The sequence below is a fragment of the Chlorocebus sabaeus genome, chromosome 20 (assembly GCF_047675955.1).
Source record: "Chlorocebus sabaeus isolate Y175 chromosome 20, mChlSab1.0.hap1, whole genome shotgun sequence".
In the NCBI taxonomy this organism is placed as follows: domain Eukaryota; kingdom Metazoa; phylum Chordata; class Mammalia; order Primates; family Cercopithecidae; genus Chlorocebus; species Chlorocebus sabaeus.
In genome coordinates, this window is record NC_132923.1 from 83,195,238 (window position 1) to 83,212,454 (window position 17,217).

General features: G+C 48.3%; 1 protein-coding gene across 2 annotated transcripts in view; it reads left to right on the forward strand.

Moving 5' to 3' along the window:
* GLIS1 (GLIS family zinc finger 1) overlaps nt 1-17,217 on the forward strand; it is a 234,547-nt gene that overhangs the window by 127,169 nt on the left and 90,161 nt on the right. For both annotated transcript variants that reach the window (XM_007978689.3, XM_007978692.3), the window contains exon 3: nt 12,656-12,833. In XM_007978689.3, coding sequence (XP_007976880.2) covers nt 12,656-12,833 — 178 coding nt within the window. The remainder of the gene's footprint in view (nt 1-12,655; nt 12,834-17,217) is intronic.

Consider the following 17,217-nt stretch of genomic DNA (forward strand, 5'->3'; position numbering starts at 1 on the left):
GAGATTCATGGAATTATAGAATCCCTGTTGCATATAAATCCCAAATTTTGAATTTTGGAATCATACTAGCTCAGTATGATAAAAGGTAAAATCTGAGAAGTTTAAAGGATGTTGGGGTTTACTTACTAGGCCATCCCTCCCAACCCTTGGGAGATACATAAATATGTTAGATACTCTCAGTGCCTTCTTCTACCAGCTCCAGCTCCTTGGGACCTTGCTTTGCACCCCAGCCTAGAGTCTCCATTGGCCCCGGAGAGGCACTAGTGGTCATTCACACCTGGCAGTGGTGCAGCCTTTCACAGGGTAGGAGTTGGGAGACATGGGGAGCCCGTGAGATGGCACTAGGAGGGAAGAGAGGGCAGAGGCCCTCGCAGACCTGCCCTGAGGAGGGGGAAGCCCTGCACAGCCCTCCTGTCAACCACCCTATCTCATGTGGATGTGCCTGTCTCCATCCATCAGCCACCAGGGGGAAGGGTACCTAGCAGTTCCCTGAGCCAGCATCTGGGAGTGTCCTCCTGACCCCTGCCCTCAAATTGCTAGAAGTGGGCCAGGAGGGACAGGGACCTGTTCACAGACCCTGGGGGATGGTCTGTGCTGAGTTAGAGGACCACCGTCTAGTCCCATTCTGTCTTAGGTTTATTCTCAAGGATTTTGTTTGCAGTCTTTTTATTATTAAAACAATGTGAAATATTTCAAATATATAATATAGATATTTAAAAAAATTAGTTAAAATGTAAAATTATTTTAAAAAGTTGATAAATTAGGCAGAGCTTTCAACAGCTTTAAGTTCTAGGAAGACAAATATTGAAGTTCAGGATCAGCAAAGAAGAAGCTTGGCATCCCAAGCTTTCCACTGAGGCCCCTGACAGGCAGCATCTAGGAAGAAGGATGAACCAGAAACAGAGCAACTTGTACAAAGAGTGAAGCCCAGCTTTAAAACAGCCGAATCCCAGACTGAATTAAGATGATATTTTCCTCTTTTACCTGCCTTTAAGAAGCAAAATAAAATTTTCTCTGGAGGAAGATATCATCTGTCCAAATTTCATACACAATATTGAGTATTCTGTCAAAAATTACCAGAGATACCAGGAGACAGGACCAAGAGGGAGAAAAACACTATAAAAACACACAAGTAGTCCAGATGTTGGTGTTATCAGGCACAGGATTTAAAATAACTGTGATTGGCCAGGTGCAGTGGCTCATGCCTACAATCCCAGCACTTTGGGAGGCCAAGTCAGGAGGATCACTTGAGCCCAGAAGTTCAAGACCAGTCTGGGCAACGTGTGGAAACCCTGTCTCTACAAAAAGTACAAAAATTAGCTGAGCATGATGATGCATGCGTCGCCTATAATCTCAGCTATTTGGGAGGCTAAGGTGGCAGGATTGCTTGAGCCTGGAGGTTGAAGCTGCAGGGAGCCAAGGTCATGCCACAGTACTCCAGCCTGGGTGATAGGGCGGGACCCTGTCTCAAAAAATAAAATAAGTGTTCATAACATTAATAACATTAGTATGTTCAAGAAAATTGATCACCAAATAGAGAATTTAATAGAGATCTGAAAACCATAAAAATTAATGAAATGAAAAATTTGAAATTAAAAAATATAGTAACTGAATTTAAGAACGCAAAAGCTAGATTTAAAAGATGCTAGGTTTAAAAGAACACAAAAGCTAGATTTAAAAGAGAGGATCAGTGAACTGGAAAATAGGCCAGTAGACAAAATCCAGGCTGGTGCATGAAAGTTAAAAAAAGGATGGAAAATTCAAAAATAGCCTAAGAGATATACAGGACATGGTGAAAGGGCCTAACACACAGTGTTGCCCCAGAAAGACAGGGGTAAGATGATGAGCAAAGTAATGTTTGTAGTGATGATAGCCAGTAGTTATCCAAAACTGACAGAAGACATCGTGACACATATTTAAGAATTCCTATGAACCTCAAGCAGAATAAATACAAAGAGAAGCACACCTGGGCACGTCATAATTATGTCAAACTGCTGAAAACAAAATACGGAGAGAAAATCTGAAAAGTAGTCAGGGTTGAGGGGGAAGATGCAATAACTTCAAAAGACTTAGAGATGACTTTCCAATAGAAAGTATGAAATTCTTAACACAGTGGTATAAATCCATAATATATGGAAAGAAGATAAGATTCTACCAACCTAGAATTCTATACCCAGCAAAAATATCCTTCAGAAGTAATGAAATAATAACATTTTCAAACAAACAAAAGTTGAGATAATTCCTTGCCAGTAGGCTTACAATTTTAAAAAATGTTTAATGCAGAAGGAAAAAGACCTCATATGCAAACAGGATGAAGAGAAAGTATTTTTTTAAATATTAACTATTACTATGGCACTGGTTTTGAGAAATACATAAACAAACACTGTATTGACTACACAAAACAATAGTATCTGATAATGATTTAAAAATATATGTAAAATTGAAATAAACAAAAACAGTAACCCAAATAATGTGTGTGTGTAGGCGCATGAATGGAGTTAAAAGAGTCCTGAGTACTACTTTCTACACTTGCCTTGTGTAGAAAGTAGTAAAAGTACATTTATGCACTGCACAACGTTTCAATGACAGACTACATATACAATGGGGGTTCTATAAGATTATGATACTGTATTTTTACTGTACTTTCTCTGTGATTAGAGATACACAAATGCTAATCATTATGCTACAGTCGCCTACAGTATTCAGTACAATACCATGCTGTACAGGTTTGTAGCGCACGAGCAATAGGTTATACCGGATAGCCTAGGTGTGATCATGTATACCACATAGGTGGTAGGCTGTACCACCTAGGTTTGTGTAAGTACATTCTGTGACGTTCAGACAGCAATGAAATCACCTAATAACGCATTTCTCAGAACGTATCCCTGTTGTTGATGCGTGACTGTACTGATCTGTATTAGACTGCAGTAGAAGAAAGTATATCTAACAAACTAATAAAATGGAATAATAAAAAATACTTGATTAATTTGAAAGAAAGTAAGAAAAGAGAGAAAACCTAGAATAGGTTCAAATAAAAAAGGATTCAGGCCGGGTGAGGTGGGTCACGCCAGTAATCCCAATACTTTGGGAGGCCAAGGCAGGTGGATCATGAGGTCAGGAGTTCAAGGCCAGCCTGGCCAATATGGTGAAACCCTATCTCTACTAAAAATACAAAAATTAGCCAGGTGTCGTGGCACATGCCTGTAGTCCCAGCTACTCAGGAGGCTGAGGCAGAATTGCTTGAACCCAGGAGGTGGAGGTTGCAGTGAGCCAAGATTGTGCCACTGCACTTCAGCCTGAGTGACAGAGCAAGACTATGTCTCAAAAAAAAAAAAAAAAAATTAAACCAAAATATATGGTAATTACATTACATACATGTAAATGGTATAAATGGACTAAATATTCAAATTAAAAACAAAGATTTTCAAGTGGATAAAAATTATTTTGTAGAAGAATATTAATAAGGATGCTTTTGGTTTAAGTAATAAAAAACCCATCTGTGACAGACTTGAAACACTATAAGAGCTTTACTGTTCACTGGAGGTTCTTGGTGCCACCAGTGCTGTGACTTAGTTTCTCTGCTGTTCTTCTGGCTGAGAGGCCCCATTTTATTGACCTTGTCCTCTAGTCAACTTTTCTTAGGGCATCAGGATGGCTTCTACTAGCCCGGAGGGCTGCATGCATCCTCATTCACGTGCAGGGGGGCAGAGTCATCAAACACAACTGCCAGGAATCTGTCTAATTAAGCCAGCTTGCCTCACATGTCTGTCTCTGAGCCATTCACTGTGGCACTGTACCTGGAGAGATGAGATCATGCTGATTGGTTCAGGCCTTCCACAGCCCACCCTGGGGTGGGATTAATAAGAACAACAATGATAGGAAACTGTTACGTAGTGCCTGCTGTATGCCAGATTCTGTTCTAGGTACTTAATATATGGTACATTAACCCATTTTAACTTCATAAACTGTGGCACAAAGAAGCTAAGTCACTTGGCTTAGACAAGGTCACACAGCTAGTAAATGGCAAAATCAGGATTCAAACCTAGTCTTCTGGATCCAAAATCTATACTCTTGTCTGTGATGCTATACTCTCTCTCAAGCTCCATAGATAGATATAGGTAATATGGGACCCTACTAGGGACGGAAAAGGAGGATGTGAATCCTGGGTGTTACAGACTGGATATTACTGTCTCCCTCTCAGATTCATATGTTGAAACCCTAATGCCCAGTGTGGCTGTGTTTGGAGATGAGGCCTCTAAGGAAGTAATTAAAGTTAAATGAGGTCATAAGGGTGGAGCCCTGATTGGGTAGGACTAGTATGCTTATAAGAAGAGACACCAGGCCAGGCAGTGGCTCACGCCTATATTCCCAACAGTTTGGGAGGCCAAGGCAGGAGGATCGCTTGAGCCCAGGAGTTCAGAACCAGCCAGGGAAACATAGTGAGCCCTCATCTCTAAAAAATAAAAAAATTAGCCGAGTATGGTGGTACATACCTGTAGTCCTTCCTAGCTACTTGGGAGGCTGAGGCGGGAGGATTGTTTGAGACCATGAACTTGAGGCTGCAGTGTGCTATGATTGCACTCCAGCCAGGATGACAGCAGAGCAAGACCTTGTCTCAAAAAAAAAAAAAAAAAAAAAAAAAAAAAAAAAAAAAAAAAAATCAGAGAGCTCACTCTACTCTGCATGCCCACACTGAGGAAAGGCCATGTGAGGACATAGTGAGAAGGCTGCTGTCTGCAAGCCAGGCAGAGAGCCCTTACCAGAAACCAAAATGACTGGCACTTTGATCTTGGACTTCTTGCCTCTGGAATTGTGAGAAAATACATTTCAGTTGTTTAAGCCACCTAGTCTATGGTATTTAGTTATAGCAGCCGGAACTGAGTAGTACACTGGGGAAGCCATCAGCTGCAGCTGCTCTAATTTACTTAATGATGTGGAGCAGTGTCTGGGTCAGCAGTGCCTTCCAAGTGTAATAGAGCTCACCTTGCGTCCTGACTCTCCCATTTCACAGCTACATGACCTTGGGCACGTCCCTTACTCTTCATCTGGAAATGGGTTTAGCAATACTGGCATGGAAAGAGCCTAGCACTGTGTCTGGTACATAATGGGCACTCCATCAACTTTGGTATCATGGTATGTTACTAAATGAAGAAAGCAGGGTATCAGAAAGTATGAGCCAGGTGTGATGGCACGCACCTGTTGTCCTGGCTACTTAGGAAGCTGAGGTGGAGGATCCCATGAGGCCAGGAGGTCAAGACGGCAGTGAACTATGATCACGCCACGGTACCCTAGCCTGGGCAACAGAGTGAGGCCCTGTCTTTAAAAGAAAAACAAAGAAAAGAAAATACATGTATTACCCTGTTTTTTGTCAAGAATGTGTATAGATGCATAGAAAATACTGCAGAGGTTTATGTCCTCATGTCTGCGATGGCACTCTCTGGCTGGTGGCCTTATAGGTGATATCTATTTTCTAATTCTTGCCTAGGTACACCTTCTGATTTTTTTCTACAATAAATATGTGTGAGTTTGGTAGCAGTAAGAGAGTCTGAGGGAAAGCTGGTCCCTGGCTGTGTTTATTTACACACACCACACACCTGCCACCACATGTGTGACCCGCCCTGAGCTGCTCACTCTGGCCCTGGACCTGGCTGGACCTGTGGGCTGGCTCGGGTGTCTCCGTGGCGCCGTCCTGAGGTGAGCCTGCTCAGGTTTCACTGGCTCGAGTCCCCGTAAGTCTAGTGTAGCTTTAAAGGGGGAATTTATAGGATTCTTGCAGCCTGGGATAAGAGGTGGCGGGCGGCATAAGCCCGGTGTGAGGCCATGAGCATCAGGCCTGCCGTTCTGGAGGCCCCCCACTGAGGTTACGGCCCCCCTGATGGCCGTGAATGCCCCAAGGTGGCTCCGGGCAAGCAGCGGGTCTCAGCTAACCCGGCTCGCCGGGCCGTCCACCTTCCTGCTGCTCCTCTTTCAGAAGCCCCTCTCCCTGCTGGTCTCTGGGCTTCTGGGTTTTGTGAGGAGGGAAAAGAGAGAGTGACGAGGCAGCCCAGAGAGCAGAAAGGGTTAGGAGATGAACACGGCTCAGGCTCTGCCTCTGCTGCGTGTCCTGCGGTGAGTTGCTCACCCGCCCTGGACCTGGGAAGTGGGAAGCACCGTGTCTCCTGCCTGTGATTCCTGAGGTGCCCCTCCTGCCAGGGCCTGGCTCGTGGGAAGCCTGGTGGAGGACTCCTGGGGCACAGAGGGCAAAGCTAGGCTCAGAGAGGGGGCTGCTGCACCCATACTCAGCCTCCTGGGGAAGGGCTGCTGGCATGACTCCGTTGGCCTGGGGCTGCTCTTCCATGGTGGCTAATGCCCACTGCCCAGGAAAATAGATCTACCCCAGCGGCTGTTGACCTTGTCTCCCTGCCTGTCCGAGCAGCAGCAGAGGGCCTTTATCAAAGTGCTGCCTGTGCCAGGCACCATGCCAGAGACTCCATGTACATTACCTCACTTAATCCTAAGAGCCAACCATCCCCTGGAGCTGGGATTCTTTTTTTTTTTTTTTTTTTTTGAGGCGGAGTCTCGCTCTGTGGCCCAGGCTGGAGTGCAGTGGCCAGATCTCAGCTCACTGCAAGCTCCGCCTCCTGGATTTACGCCATTCTCTTGCCTCAGCCTCCCGAGTAGCTGGGACTACAGGCGCCAGCCACCTCGCCCGGCTAGTTTTTTGTATTTTTTAGTAGAGACGGGGTTTCACTGTGTTAGCCAGGATGGTCTCGATCTCCTGACCTCGTGATCCGCCCGTCTCGGCCTCCCAAAGTGCTGGGATTACAGGCTTGAGCCACCGCGCCCGGCCGGAGCTGGGATTCTTATCCCCATTTTATAGATGAAGAAACTGAGGCTCAGAAGGCTGAGGTGACTGTCTAGGGTCAAACAGCTAGAAAGTTAATGGTGGAGCAGGACTTCAACTTAGGTGTGTGTGTGACAAAGCTTCTTCCGCTCTCCTAAGTCACAGTGTCTGGCATATAGTAGGCACAAAAGTAAACTTGAGACAGGCCTCCCAGCCACCTACCCTCCCAGCATTTCTAAGCACCTACTGTGGGCCTTTGTGCTGGGAATGAGGGAATGAGGAGGCACATGCCTGGGGGGCCCAGGTGTCTAGAGAACACACTCACTGTGTGACTAGGACAAGTCCTTTCTTCAATCTGGGCCCCTGTTTTCCCTTCAATATGTGAAGCAAGTTGGACAAAATCATGCCGAGGGCCACACTGACATTCAGCAGCTCTGGGGCTCCGAGATCCTTGTCCTGAAGGATTTCTCAGGATTGTAGGGGAGGTAGGACTTTCATTGCACTGAAAGCATCTGTGTGGCAGTAGAGAGTACTGTAGTGATGTTGTGAAGATTTAGAGAAAAACCATGGGAAGGATTTGGCACGTGCTGGGTGTGCAGAAGATGCACCTAAGTGGCAGCTATTTGCAGGGACTGCCAAGGCCGGGGAGCTCAGGCAGTGGGGGAGACCAGGAGGGAAGGCAGGAGACCAAGGACTGTTCCAGGAAGAGGTGTACTTCTGCTGGGCTCTGAGGGCCCAGAGGGGTTTGGAAGGGTCAGGCCACCCTGACGGGATGCCGAGGATGTGTGCCTCTGAGCAGCGAAGCATCATGGATGTGTGAGGTCACACCAGGTGGACAGGGGAGCCTAGACTGTAGCGGCCCCAGAGCCAGGCTGAAGGCACTTCCATTCATTGAATGCCCACCAGGAGCCAGGCCTGCGTTCAGTATTTGACAGTGATTTCACACCCTCAATTCCACCCTGTAAAATCCTCCCCATTTTACAGATGCAGGAAAAAGTGTGCTCATTTCAGATGTTGAATCCTGTCTCTCCCACTGCTGCATGAGATCGGGGGTTGGCAGATTAACAGCCTAGGAGCCAGCAATCTGTTTTCTAAATAAAGTTTTATTGGAACACAGTCCCACTCATTTGTTTATACACATACACACACACACATATATACACACATACATATATACACACACACACACATATATATATATATTTTATGGTACAAGGGCAGAGTTTAGTTGTGGCAGGGACTATATACTCACAAAACCTAAATCATTTACTTTTTTACTCTTTACGGAAAAAGTTAGCTGACTAGATGGCTGAGTCAGGCAAGTCTAAGCCCTATACTTGCTGTGTGAGCTTGGGCAAATCACCTACCCTCTCTGAGCCTGCCCAGCCAACTCCTGAGGGTTGTAATGAAGCTCATAGGTGATGGCTGCAAAAATGTTTTGTAAACTATAAAGTGCAGTGCCCTATCACCTGCCCAGTGCCTGATAGGCACTAAAACTGCTTGTGGGTGAACAAGAAGGCAGTCATGATGTAGGCCTGCCTGGACCCAGCTGCTGGATGCTCCCGGGACTGCAAGGAGGCAGCCTCTGGGTCTTAGATGCTGAATGCATCATTGTCCATTCTCACGCAGACTTGGCAGGGTTCAGCATAAATTAAAATTCTTGTGGGGAGTCACCTTATATGTGGTGCCGCTTTATAGCCAAGTCATTATGGTAATTTGCAAAGCTCTCTGGTGTGTAACTAGAGCTGTTTGCTTCAGATTTGTTGGCTGTGACCTCGTTCAGGCTGCCCCATCCGGCATGTACTGAATCCCAAGTCTTGGGGGTTTGTCCTTCTGTGTCTGGCCTTAGAATCATCCAGCCCTGCCCTTTCTGGGGACAGCGTGTTTCCCTTACAGGTCCCCGTCTCCCTGCCCCAGGCTCAAGGAGAAATAAAAGAAATAATTATCATCACTTTACTTTTTAAGCACTAACTGTGAGCGAGACCTCATGCCAAATGCATCATGTTCATATTCTCATTTGTCACCTCAACCTTGTGAGTTAGGTGTTAGCACCATTTTACAGATAAGAAGATTGACACTTGATGAGAAAACCAAACCACATTCTTACCTAGCTTAAAAAGTGCCAATCCAGGCCCTGCTATGGATTTGCTGTGTGGCTGGGGCAGGCCCTTTCCTTCTCTGAGCCTTCGCTTCTTATCTATTAATGAAGTAGATGGTCAGCCAGTCCCAACTCTGACATTCTAGGATTTCTCACTAACTTGTAAAAGTAAATACAGGACTCCATCACCCTGTAAGTCTCCAAAGGAACTTTATTTGCATGGGGAAAGCCAGACCCAAGGTTGGCTCTTGGCCCCCTGTGGCACAGAGTGAGACATGGTTGCGGATGCCAACCCCGTTCTAGGGCACCCCTGCTCCCCCAGCTTTCCCAGGGAAGGATCCATCCATCAATGCTGTGGTGGAGATGGAGAGTGAACAGGAGTGGACCTCCTCCATCTGGGTCTTGTGAAGATATTGGGGACAGGGAGGCAAGACAACAGACAGGAGGCAGTGCCTACATCCTTCCTGGCAGATGTAGGCCCGTGATGGGTAGCGGTGAGAGTCCCTCCATCAGTGTGGTGAGAGTCCCAACAGCACTTCTGGGACACGTGTTGCAACGTTGGATTTAACTTCCAGTCTCTGAGACAGCAGGTATCCCGGGGCAGAGTCTAGGCTTTGAGAAACCAACTTTGGGCCCCGGCTATGCCAGCAATTACTATATGACCTTGAGTGGCTACTTGCTGGCTCTGGTGCTCTGTGTCCCTCTGCAAAGTTGGGAGGTTGATGTTTCTACCCAGAGCGCTGTGAGGGTCCCAGCAGACAAGGGCTTGAACGAGCCTAGAGGACTAAGTGGCACCATTCTATGACCTGAGTGGCGCCTTCCTCCCTCCTTCCCAAAGCTGGCTTGTTTATTTACTGCAGGAAAACTTTTTACTGTATCCAGAGGAAAAGAAGCTAACAGGCCTCAGTAGTTTGTTGGGTAAAGACTATTTCTTCCCTTAGAAGTGATGGGTTTGATCTCCACTCAGCCCTTTCTTCCCTGTGTGACCTTGGCAAACTGCTTTGACCCCTCTGAGCCTTTGTGTCCTCATCTGTCAGTGGAGTGGGCTTACCCTTCTGGCAGAATTATTGCAAAGATTAAAGCTTAGACATCATTATGATGGTTTTAATTTTTACTTTCCCAGAGGCTCTCCAACATGACCCTCATTGGAGTCAAAGGTGGGGACACTTATTTAGGGGTCTCTGGTTATTCAGCAGTTGGCCAAGAGGCAGCAGGATGTGGGCTTCGAGGTCTGGGAGATCCAGGTTTGAACTGTGGCCCTGCCTCTTACAGACCTCCAAGCCTGCTCAAAGGCACAGAATCTCTCTCCAAACCTTGCCTTTCTCATCTGGGAAATGGCTGTCCTGCCGCTGCCCCATAGGGATGGACCCTTGAAGGGCTTGATGGGTGAGGGCTTGGTAGGTGCTGCCTCTCCACCCTTTCTAGGGCCTGTCTTCCTTCACTGCACACAGCCTCCTAAGTGCAGGAGGGGAGGAGTAACCCAAGGCCCCAGAGGGGCCTGGTGAGTCCTGGAAGGAAGCTCTGAACGGTACCCCCCATTAGAGACTGTGGGAGAAAGACCCTGGTGAAACTGCCCCATGTGATGATTAAGCACTCTCTGCTCCAAATGCTATTAATGGTCATAAAATTATCCACAGTTTTCTGAGGCCCAGTCCCAGGGTTTGCCTCAATGGGACAATAAAATTGCATGCAGAAACCATTTGGAAAAAGCAAAGACGGCCAAGCAGAGACGGAGTTAAATGAGCGGCAGCCTGCTCTCATTAACTCAGGCCATTCACATTTGTTACCAGGGATTTCATTTTAATTAAAAACCCAGTGATTAAAACATAAGCTTGTGAGGGGCTGGCCAGGCAGCAGCCAGGGCCAGTGGGAACAAGCATTGCTTGCAGCAGGACGGGCCAGGACTGGGGCTGGGGCTGGGGCTGGGAAGGTGGCGTGGGAGCAGATGTTTGCCGAGTCCTCTCCACAGGCTCGTGTGTGACTGGGAACCTGGAGGCTCCTATATGAGCACCTCACCTGCCCTGGGACCTTGTGAGCATTGCATGCTCATCCACAGACTGGAACGTGCTCGGCAAGCACATGCCTGGTGCCTCTCCAGAGCTATGGCACGTGGCTAGTTAGCACTGAGTGCCCAGCCTCAGCACGGGGATAATTGTGTGCCGAAGGAACTGCCTTGTGGGCAGGCTAGAATTAGGGTTGAGGGACAGGGATCCTCAGGGGTGGACTCTCTAAAAGGCTTCTTCTTATTACATAGCGATTAAGATGTGGGGTTTGGGTCTGACAGATCTGATCCGGAAATCCAACTCAGAGGCTTCCTAGTTGTGTGTTCTTGGGTGAGTAATTGAACCTCCCCACGCCTCTATTTTGTCCTCTGTAAAATGGGGATAGTGAGACTCGGGCCTCCCTTGGAAAGCAGTGGGGATGCTCAAGTGAGACAGTGGTGTGCGTCCCCAGCCCTGGTTCTACACAGGCTGCTCGGCAGATGCTGCTCTTGCTAATGTCCTTTTCCTCGTGGTAAGGAGTCAATCATGTTCTGGGACCTGGTTTTTTCACATCTTAATGGTTTATCTTTCTCAGTGTTGGCCATACTTGGGCCTATCAATCATGTTTTATTATATCTGCAAGGCACTTTGTAATTGTTGAAGTGCTGTTTAACAATAAGAACAATTTTCCTTCTTGGCATATCTGCTAGGTTTCAGCACTGTGCCAGGGACTTTGTGCCTCTGTTCTCAGAGGCTCACAGCATCACTGGGGAACGGGTGAAACTGGCCCATTTTACACAGGGGGAACAGGGTCCACCCTGCGCAGGGATTTGTCCGAGTTATGGAATTGGTTTGGGGCAGAGTAGGGACTCACATCAAGGTCTGTCAGCCCCCAAAGTTCATGTCCTTTCCTCCCTAGCTTTGCTCTGTGAGTTACAGGACAGAAAGCGTAAGAAGATAGAGTTTGGAGGTGTGTTTCCCTCTTCTGTAGATGAGAAAACTGAGGCCCAGAGAGGGGAAGGAGCATCGAACAAGCACACCTGACTCTTTTGTTACACTTTATGTGGTTTTTCAGCACTTTCACATCAACTGCTTCAGTTAATCTTCCTAGAAACCCACTAGCAGGGCGAGGCAGGGCATGAAGCAGGCTGTGGAGGAATCAGGTGATAGCGAGGTATAACTGCACGCTGTGTTTCTATGGTGTAACACAATTTGGAAGGCAACGTAGACTGAGCTTTTGTGTTAACAGTACCAGATGCTGTTTAGTGAGCACCTACTCCTTGACATCCACATGTCAGCCCTGCTCCCTCTGGCCTGTGGGCAGCAGCGCAGCCGAGCAGCCACCCGCCCCAGCTGGTGTTCTCACACCTTGCCTCATGAGCACCATGTGGTTAACATGAGGATAATACACTGTACGCTCCAAGAGACTCGGAGTTTCTCTTGTTTACCAGTGTTTCCTGCACCTAGAACAGTGTCTGTACATAGGAGGTGTCCAGTGTTCATGTAACAGTCATTTAACCACCAGAGACCCAGCATCCCTACCTGAGAATGGAGGATTTTATTATCGATCCTGCTGGTGGTTGTGGGAATTAGATGAGGTATCCTGGAACCTTGCATGCAGCAGGGATGCAGTGAGTGTTGGCTCTGGGCGCCCTGTCCCTTGCTGTACCCCAGGGACTGCCCTCTCCCCACACCCCTCTGCAGGCTGTTCATATTCACTGTATCCCTCTCTCCCTGTCTTTCTCTGCCTAGTGAATGGAAGCTACGGCCACTGCACCCCGAGCTCAGAGAAGAGCCTGCTGGACCTGGACCTTGCTGAGGGCCCTGGCCCCACCTGCTGCCAGGGCCTGTTTCTCCCTGCAGGAAGCCCGCCACCTCGGGCTCACCCCCAAGCTTGTGAGAGGCTACTGCATTTTCCCCACCCTAACAGGTAGGTGTGGGCAGCTGCTTTCTGTGGACACTCCCAGGAGGCCGCAGGACCAAGGGCCTCAGGCCTCACCTCCTGTGTTTAGCTGGGGGGACACATGGGGAAATGGAGGCACGAGGGGCCCGTAGCTCAGAAGCGGCTGCCTGGCCTAGATCCTGCACCTCCTACTTTGCCTTCTGAGAGACACAAGGATGGTTCTGTTGAAGTGTTTCCCTGCCGAACAAGCAGACGGAGCTTTTCACAGAGAATCAATCATTTCAGAAGAGGAAGATTCATGGGTAGGTTGGGGAAGGAAAACCCAGCTCAGAGTTTATGGAGTGTCAAACCCTGAACTGCTGATAGGGCAGAGAGGGAGTCCTCCCACGAGCCATCTCTGCCCCAGGAGACCGTGGCCCACAAAGCCCTGCTGGGTAGCTGTCTGCTCAGTGCTTGCACACTTCCAGTGCCGGCCACCCTGTCTCATTAGGGTGTACATTAGGCTGACACCCGCCTCCTACATCTTCTCCTGGGGTCTCAGTTGTGTCTTTGTCTTAGTCTGTTTTCTGTTAGATATTGACAGAATACCTGGCACTGGGTAATTTATAAAGAAAAAGAATTTACTTCTTATAGTTTTGGAGGCTAAGTGCAAGATTGGGGGGCTGCATCTGGTGAGGCCCTTCTTGCTGGCTGGGCCTCTGCAGAGTCCTGAGGTGGCGCAGGGCATTACCTGTGAGGGGGCTGAGCACGCTAGCTTGGGTCCCTCTCGTTTTATAAAGCCACCAGTCCCACTCCCATGATCATCCTTTAACCCGTGAACGGATTCATCCATACATGAGGCAGAGCCTTCATGACCCAACCCAGTCACCTTTTAAAGGCCCCACCTCTCAACACTGCCACATTTGGGATTAAGTTTCAGCATGAGTTTGGGAGGGAACAGATATTCAAACCATAGCAGCCTTGGTGCCCTCTGGTTTGCTGACAGTCAGGTCAGTCACAGACAGGCCTCTATGCACATGAGTTCAGCCCCAGGCCTCTCACCCACTGCCTGGGGCTGCTGGCCTGAGGCCTGCTTCACAGACCAGAGATTCTAAACATTTGCCCAGTGGCTGGTTTGCAGTTTATTCCTTCACCAGCCATTTGTCAAGTGCCTGTCATGTGCCAGGCACTGTGGTCGGTGCTGGGAGCATCTTGGTGAAGGAAGCAAAGATCTCCCCCGATGGAGTTTACGTTCTTGTGGGAGCCCCACAGTGGAGAAATTCCTAAATAGAAGGATGCTGTTCTTCCCAAGTGCAACCATTTTCCTTTGAGAATTTAGATTCCTTCTGGCTTCCTTTGAAGGAAACTTCTGATTTTAGGCGTGTATTCATTTGTTTAGGCTGCCATAGCAAATGCCATGGACTAGGTGGTTTAAACAAGAGAATTGTGCTTTCTCACCATTCTGGAGGCTAGAGGTGCAGGACTGAGGTGCCAGCAGTCCTTCTGGTTTCTTCTGAGGCCTCTCTCCTTAGCTCACAGGTGGCCGCCTTGTCGCCGAGTCCTCATGTGGCCATCCCTCGGCCTGTGCCCTAATTCCTTTTTTTTTTCTTTTTTTTTTTTGAGACAGGGTCTTACTCGGTCACCCAGGCTGGGGTGCAGTGGCACGATCTCGGCTCACTGCAAGCTCCGCCTCCCGGGTTCACACCATTCTCCTGCCTCAGCCTCCCAAGGCTCCCAATCTCCCAGGCTCAAGTGATCCTGCCACCTCAACCACTCCAGCAGCTAGGACTACAGGCGTGTGCCACCACGCCTGGCTAATTTTTTTGTAGAGACAGGGTTTCACCATGTTGGCCAAGCTGGTCTCGAACTCCTGGGCTCAAGCGATTCACCTGCCTCAGCCTCCCAAAGTGCTGGGATTACAGGCATGAGCCACCGTGCCCGACCCTCATTTCTTATAAGAACACCTGTCTTATCAGAGTAAGATCTCACCCTTATGACCTCGTTTAGCCTTAATTATTTATTTAAAGGCTGTATCTCCAAACACAGTCACACTGGGTGTTAGGGCTTCAATGTATAAATTTTGGGGGCACACAAATCAGTCCATAGCAAGGATGAAGCGTCTTTTAGACTTTGAGCTGTGCATTGTTTGGTGACAGTCAAATGCATTTATCTACTGGATTCTTCTCTGGAGGCTCTCCAGTGGTATCCAATTTTCCTGGTGAAATTCATTCTATTATCTCTCAGGGTAGAAGCTGTGCTAATCTAGGAAAAGCTAAGGAAGAGGATTTTTTTTTTCTTTTGCTAGAGGCAGTCAGAAATATCATTTGTCATTTTGAATATCATTTTGACAATTTACGGCACAGGAGAGTCTGTATGTAGAATTCTACACCGGCATCAGTCTAAGTTGCTGTGCCCCCATACCCTCCCTATTAAAGTGGTTGAATTTGAGCTGACACTTTCAGACTCGCTCATTTTCCTAAAGGAAAACAGATCCCCACCCCTGTGCCACACCTGATCCGAATTCCGTGCCTTCCCCCAACCGCCCAATGGGCCTATGTTTGGGGCCCCTTCTCTCCACTCTTGGTGCCTGCCCCTCCCAATCTCAGGACCCTGCAGCTAGCGCCTGGGCTCCTGCGCCAGCCGTCTCCTTGCCTCCAGCCTAACTCTCTAATACTAATAAAAATAGCCCCAGTTTCCTGAGTGACTCCTTCGGGTGTACATTTTCTTATTCAGTCCTCATGGTTCCAGGAGGCCCAGATCCTATGGCTAATAAAAAATGATGGTAGTGTGCTTACTGTGCACTACACCCCAGGCCAAGCACTTTTTTTTTTTTTTTTTTTTTTTTTTGAGACGGAGTCTCATTGTGTCGCCCAGGCTGGAGTGCAGTGGCACGATCTCGGCTCACTGCAAGCTCCGCCTCCCGGGTTCACACCATTCTCCTGCCTCAGCCTCCCAAGTAGCTGGGACTACAGGCGTCCACCACCATGCCCAGCTAATTTTTTGTAGTTTTTTTCTTTTTTCTTTCTTTCTTTTTTTTTTTTTTTTTAGTAGAGATGGGGTTTCACCGGGCTGAGCACTTTTTATGCATTAATGCTCTCAACCCCCAACTGCCGTTGAGTGGGGAAACTGAGGCTAGAGAGGCTACATAACTAGTTCTGTTCACCAGAACTCTACCTACTCCTCAGCAGAATGTAAATGTTCTCTCAGGGGACTGGTCCACAGACTCCCCTATTGGAAGGGGAGCTGCCCAAGGTTGGGGACCTGGTCTTCCCCACTTCTTCAGCATCACCTAGCATGGAGTGAAAAGCCTGTTGAGTGAAATCACTGACCCTTCATTCAGACTACAGTTGCTGACCCCTCAGGGGCATGAAATCTGAGATCCCTGCCTCTCCCCTGAGTCTCTACCGGAGAAACACTGACTATCCCAATCTCAGCAGCTCCCTTCCAGGGTCCAGGATTATGGACAGAAGAACATGTGCATCTCTCAACATTGAAGCTGTAAGGAATGTAATAGTCATCAGACGAAATCATTCTATAGACAAAGCTGGAGCCCCGACCTTCTGATTCACACAGATCCAGATTCCAGTTCCTGCTCTATCACTGCCTTGCAGGCTCGGGCAGGTCGCTTCAGTTTTCCTAAGTGTAAAACAGATGGCGGAAGCTCCCGTGAAACGTGTAGTCATGTATTCAGCAGATACTACCACGTCTTCTGCTGTGCTAGGATTGCATTAGATGACCCTTGGGAAGGCACCCGGCACGTTCAGCTGCTCAGCAGTTGTTCACCCTGTCTAGAGACCCAGGCTTGCAGTTTCTAGAGATGTGATGGGAGTTGTCCTGGGGTGCACAGGGCTCAGCAGCAGAGCCAGGCCGGAACCACTTCCTGGGCCTCACAGTACAGTGGAGAAAGGGAGGCAGTACTTCCTCAGTGCATATGGGGAGCCACCAGACACCAAGGCCTGAGTCGCCCCCCCAACCTGATGCTGCGCAAGGTTTTGCTGTCAGTCTTAGTCACTTGGGTAACTCAGTCATGGAAGCTGTTCTCTTCTCTTGGTGTTGGTTGATTTACCTGAAGCCATTTCCAAGGGACTGCTCCAAACAGATGTTTTCCTGGCCGAACTCCTGCCCATGCCTGCCTCTGCCAGGCCCAGGATCACAGTCCCCTGAGGAGCAGCTCTGCTTTTATTTATTTATTTTTGAGATGGAGTCTCACTTTGTTGCCCAGGCTGGAGTGCAATGGCGCTATCTTGGCTCACTGCAACTTCTGCCTCCTGGGCAAGCAGTTCTCCTGCCTCAGCCTCCTGAGTAGCTGGAATTACAGGTGTGCATCACCATGCCTGAATAATTTTTGTATTTTTGTAGAGATGGGGTTTCTCCATGTTGGTCAGGCTGGTCTCAAACTCCTGACCTCAGGTGATCCGCCCACCTTGGCCTC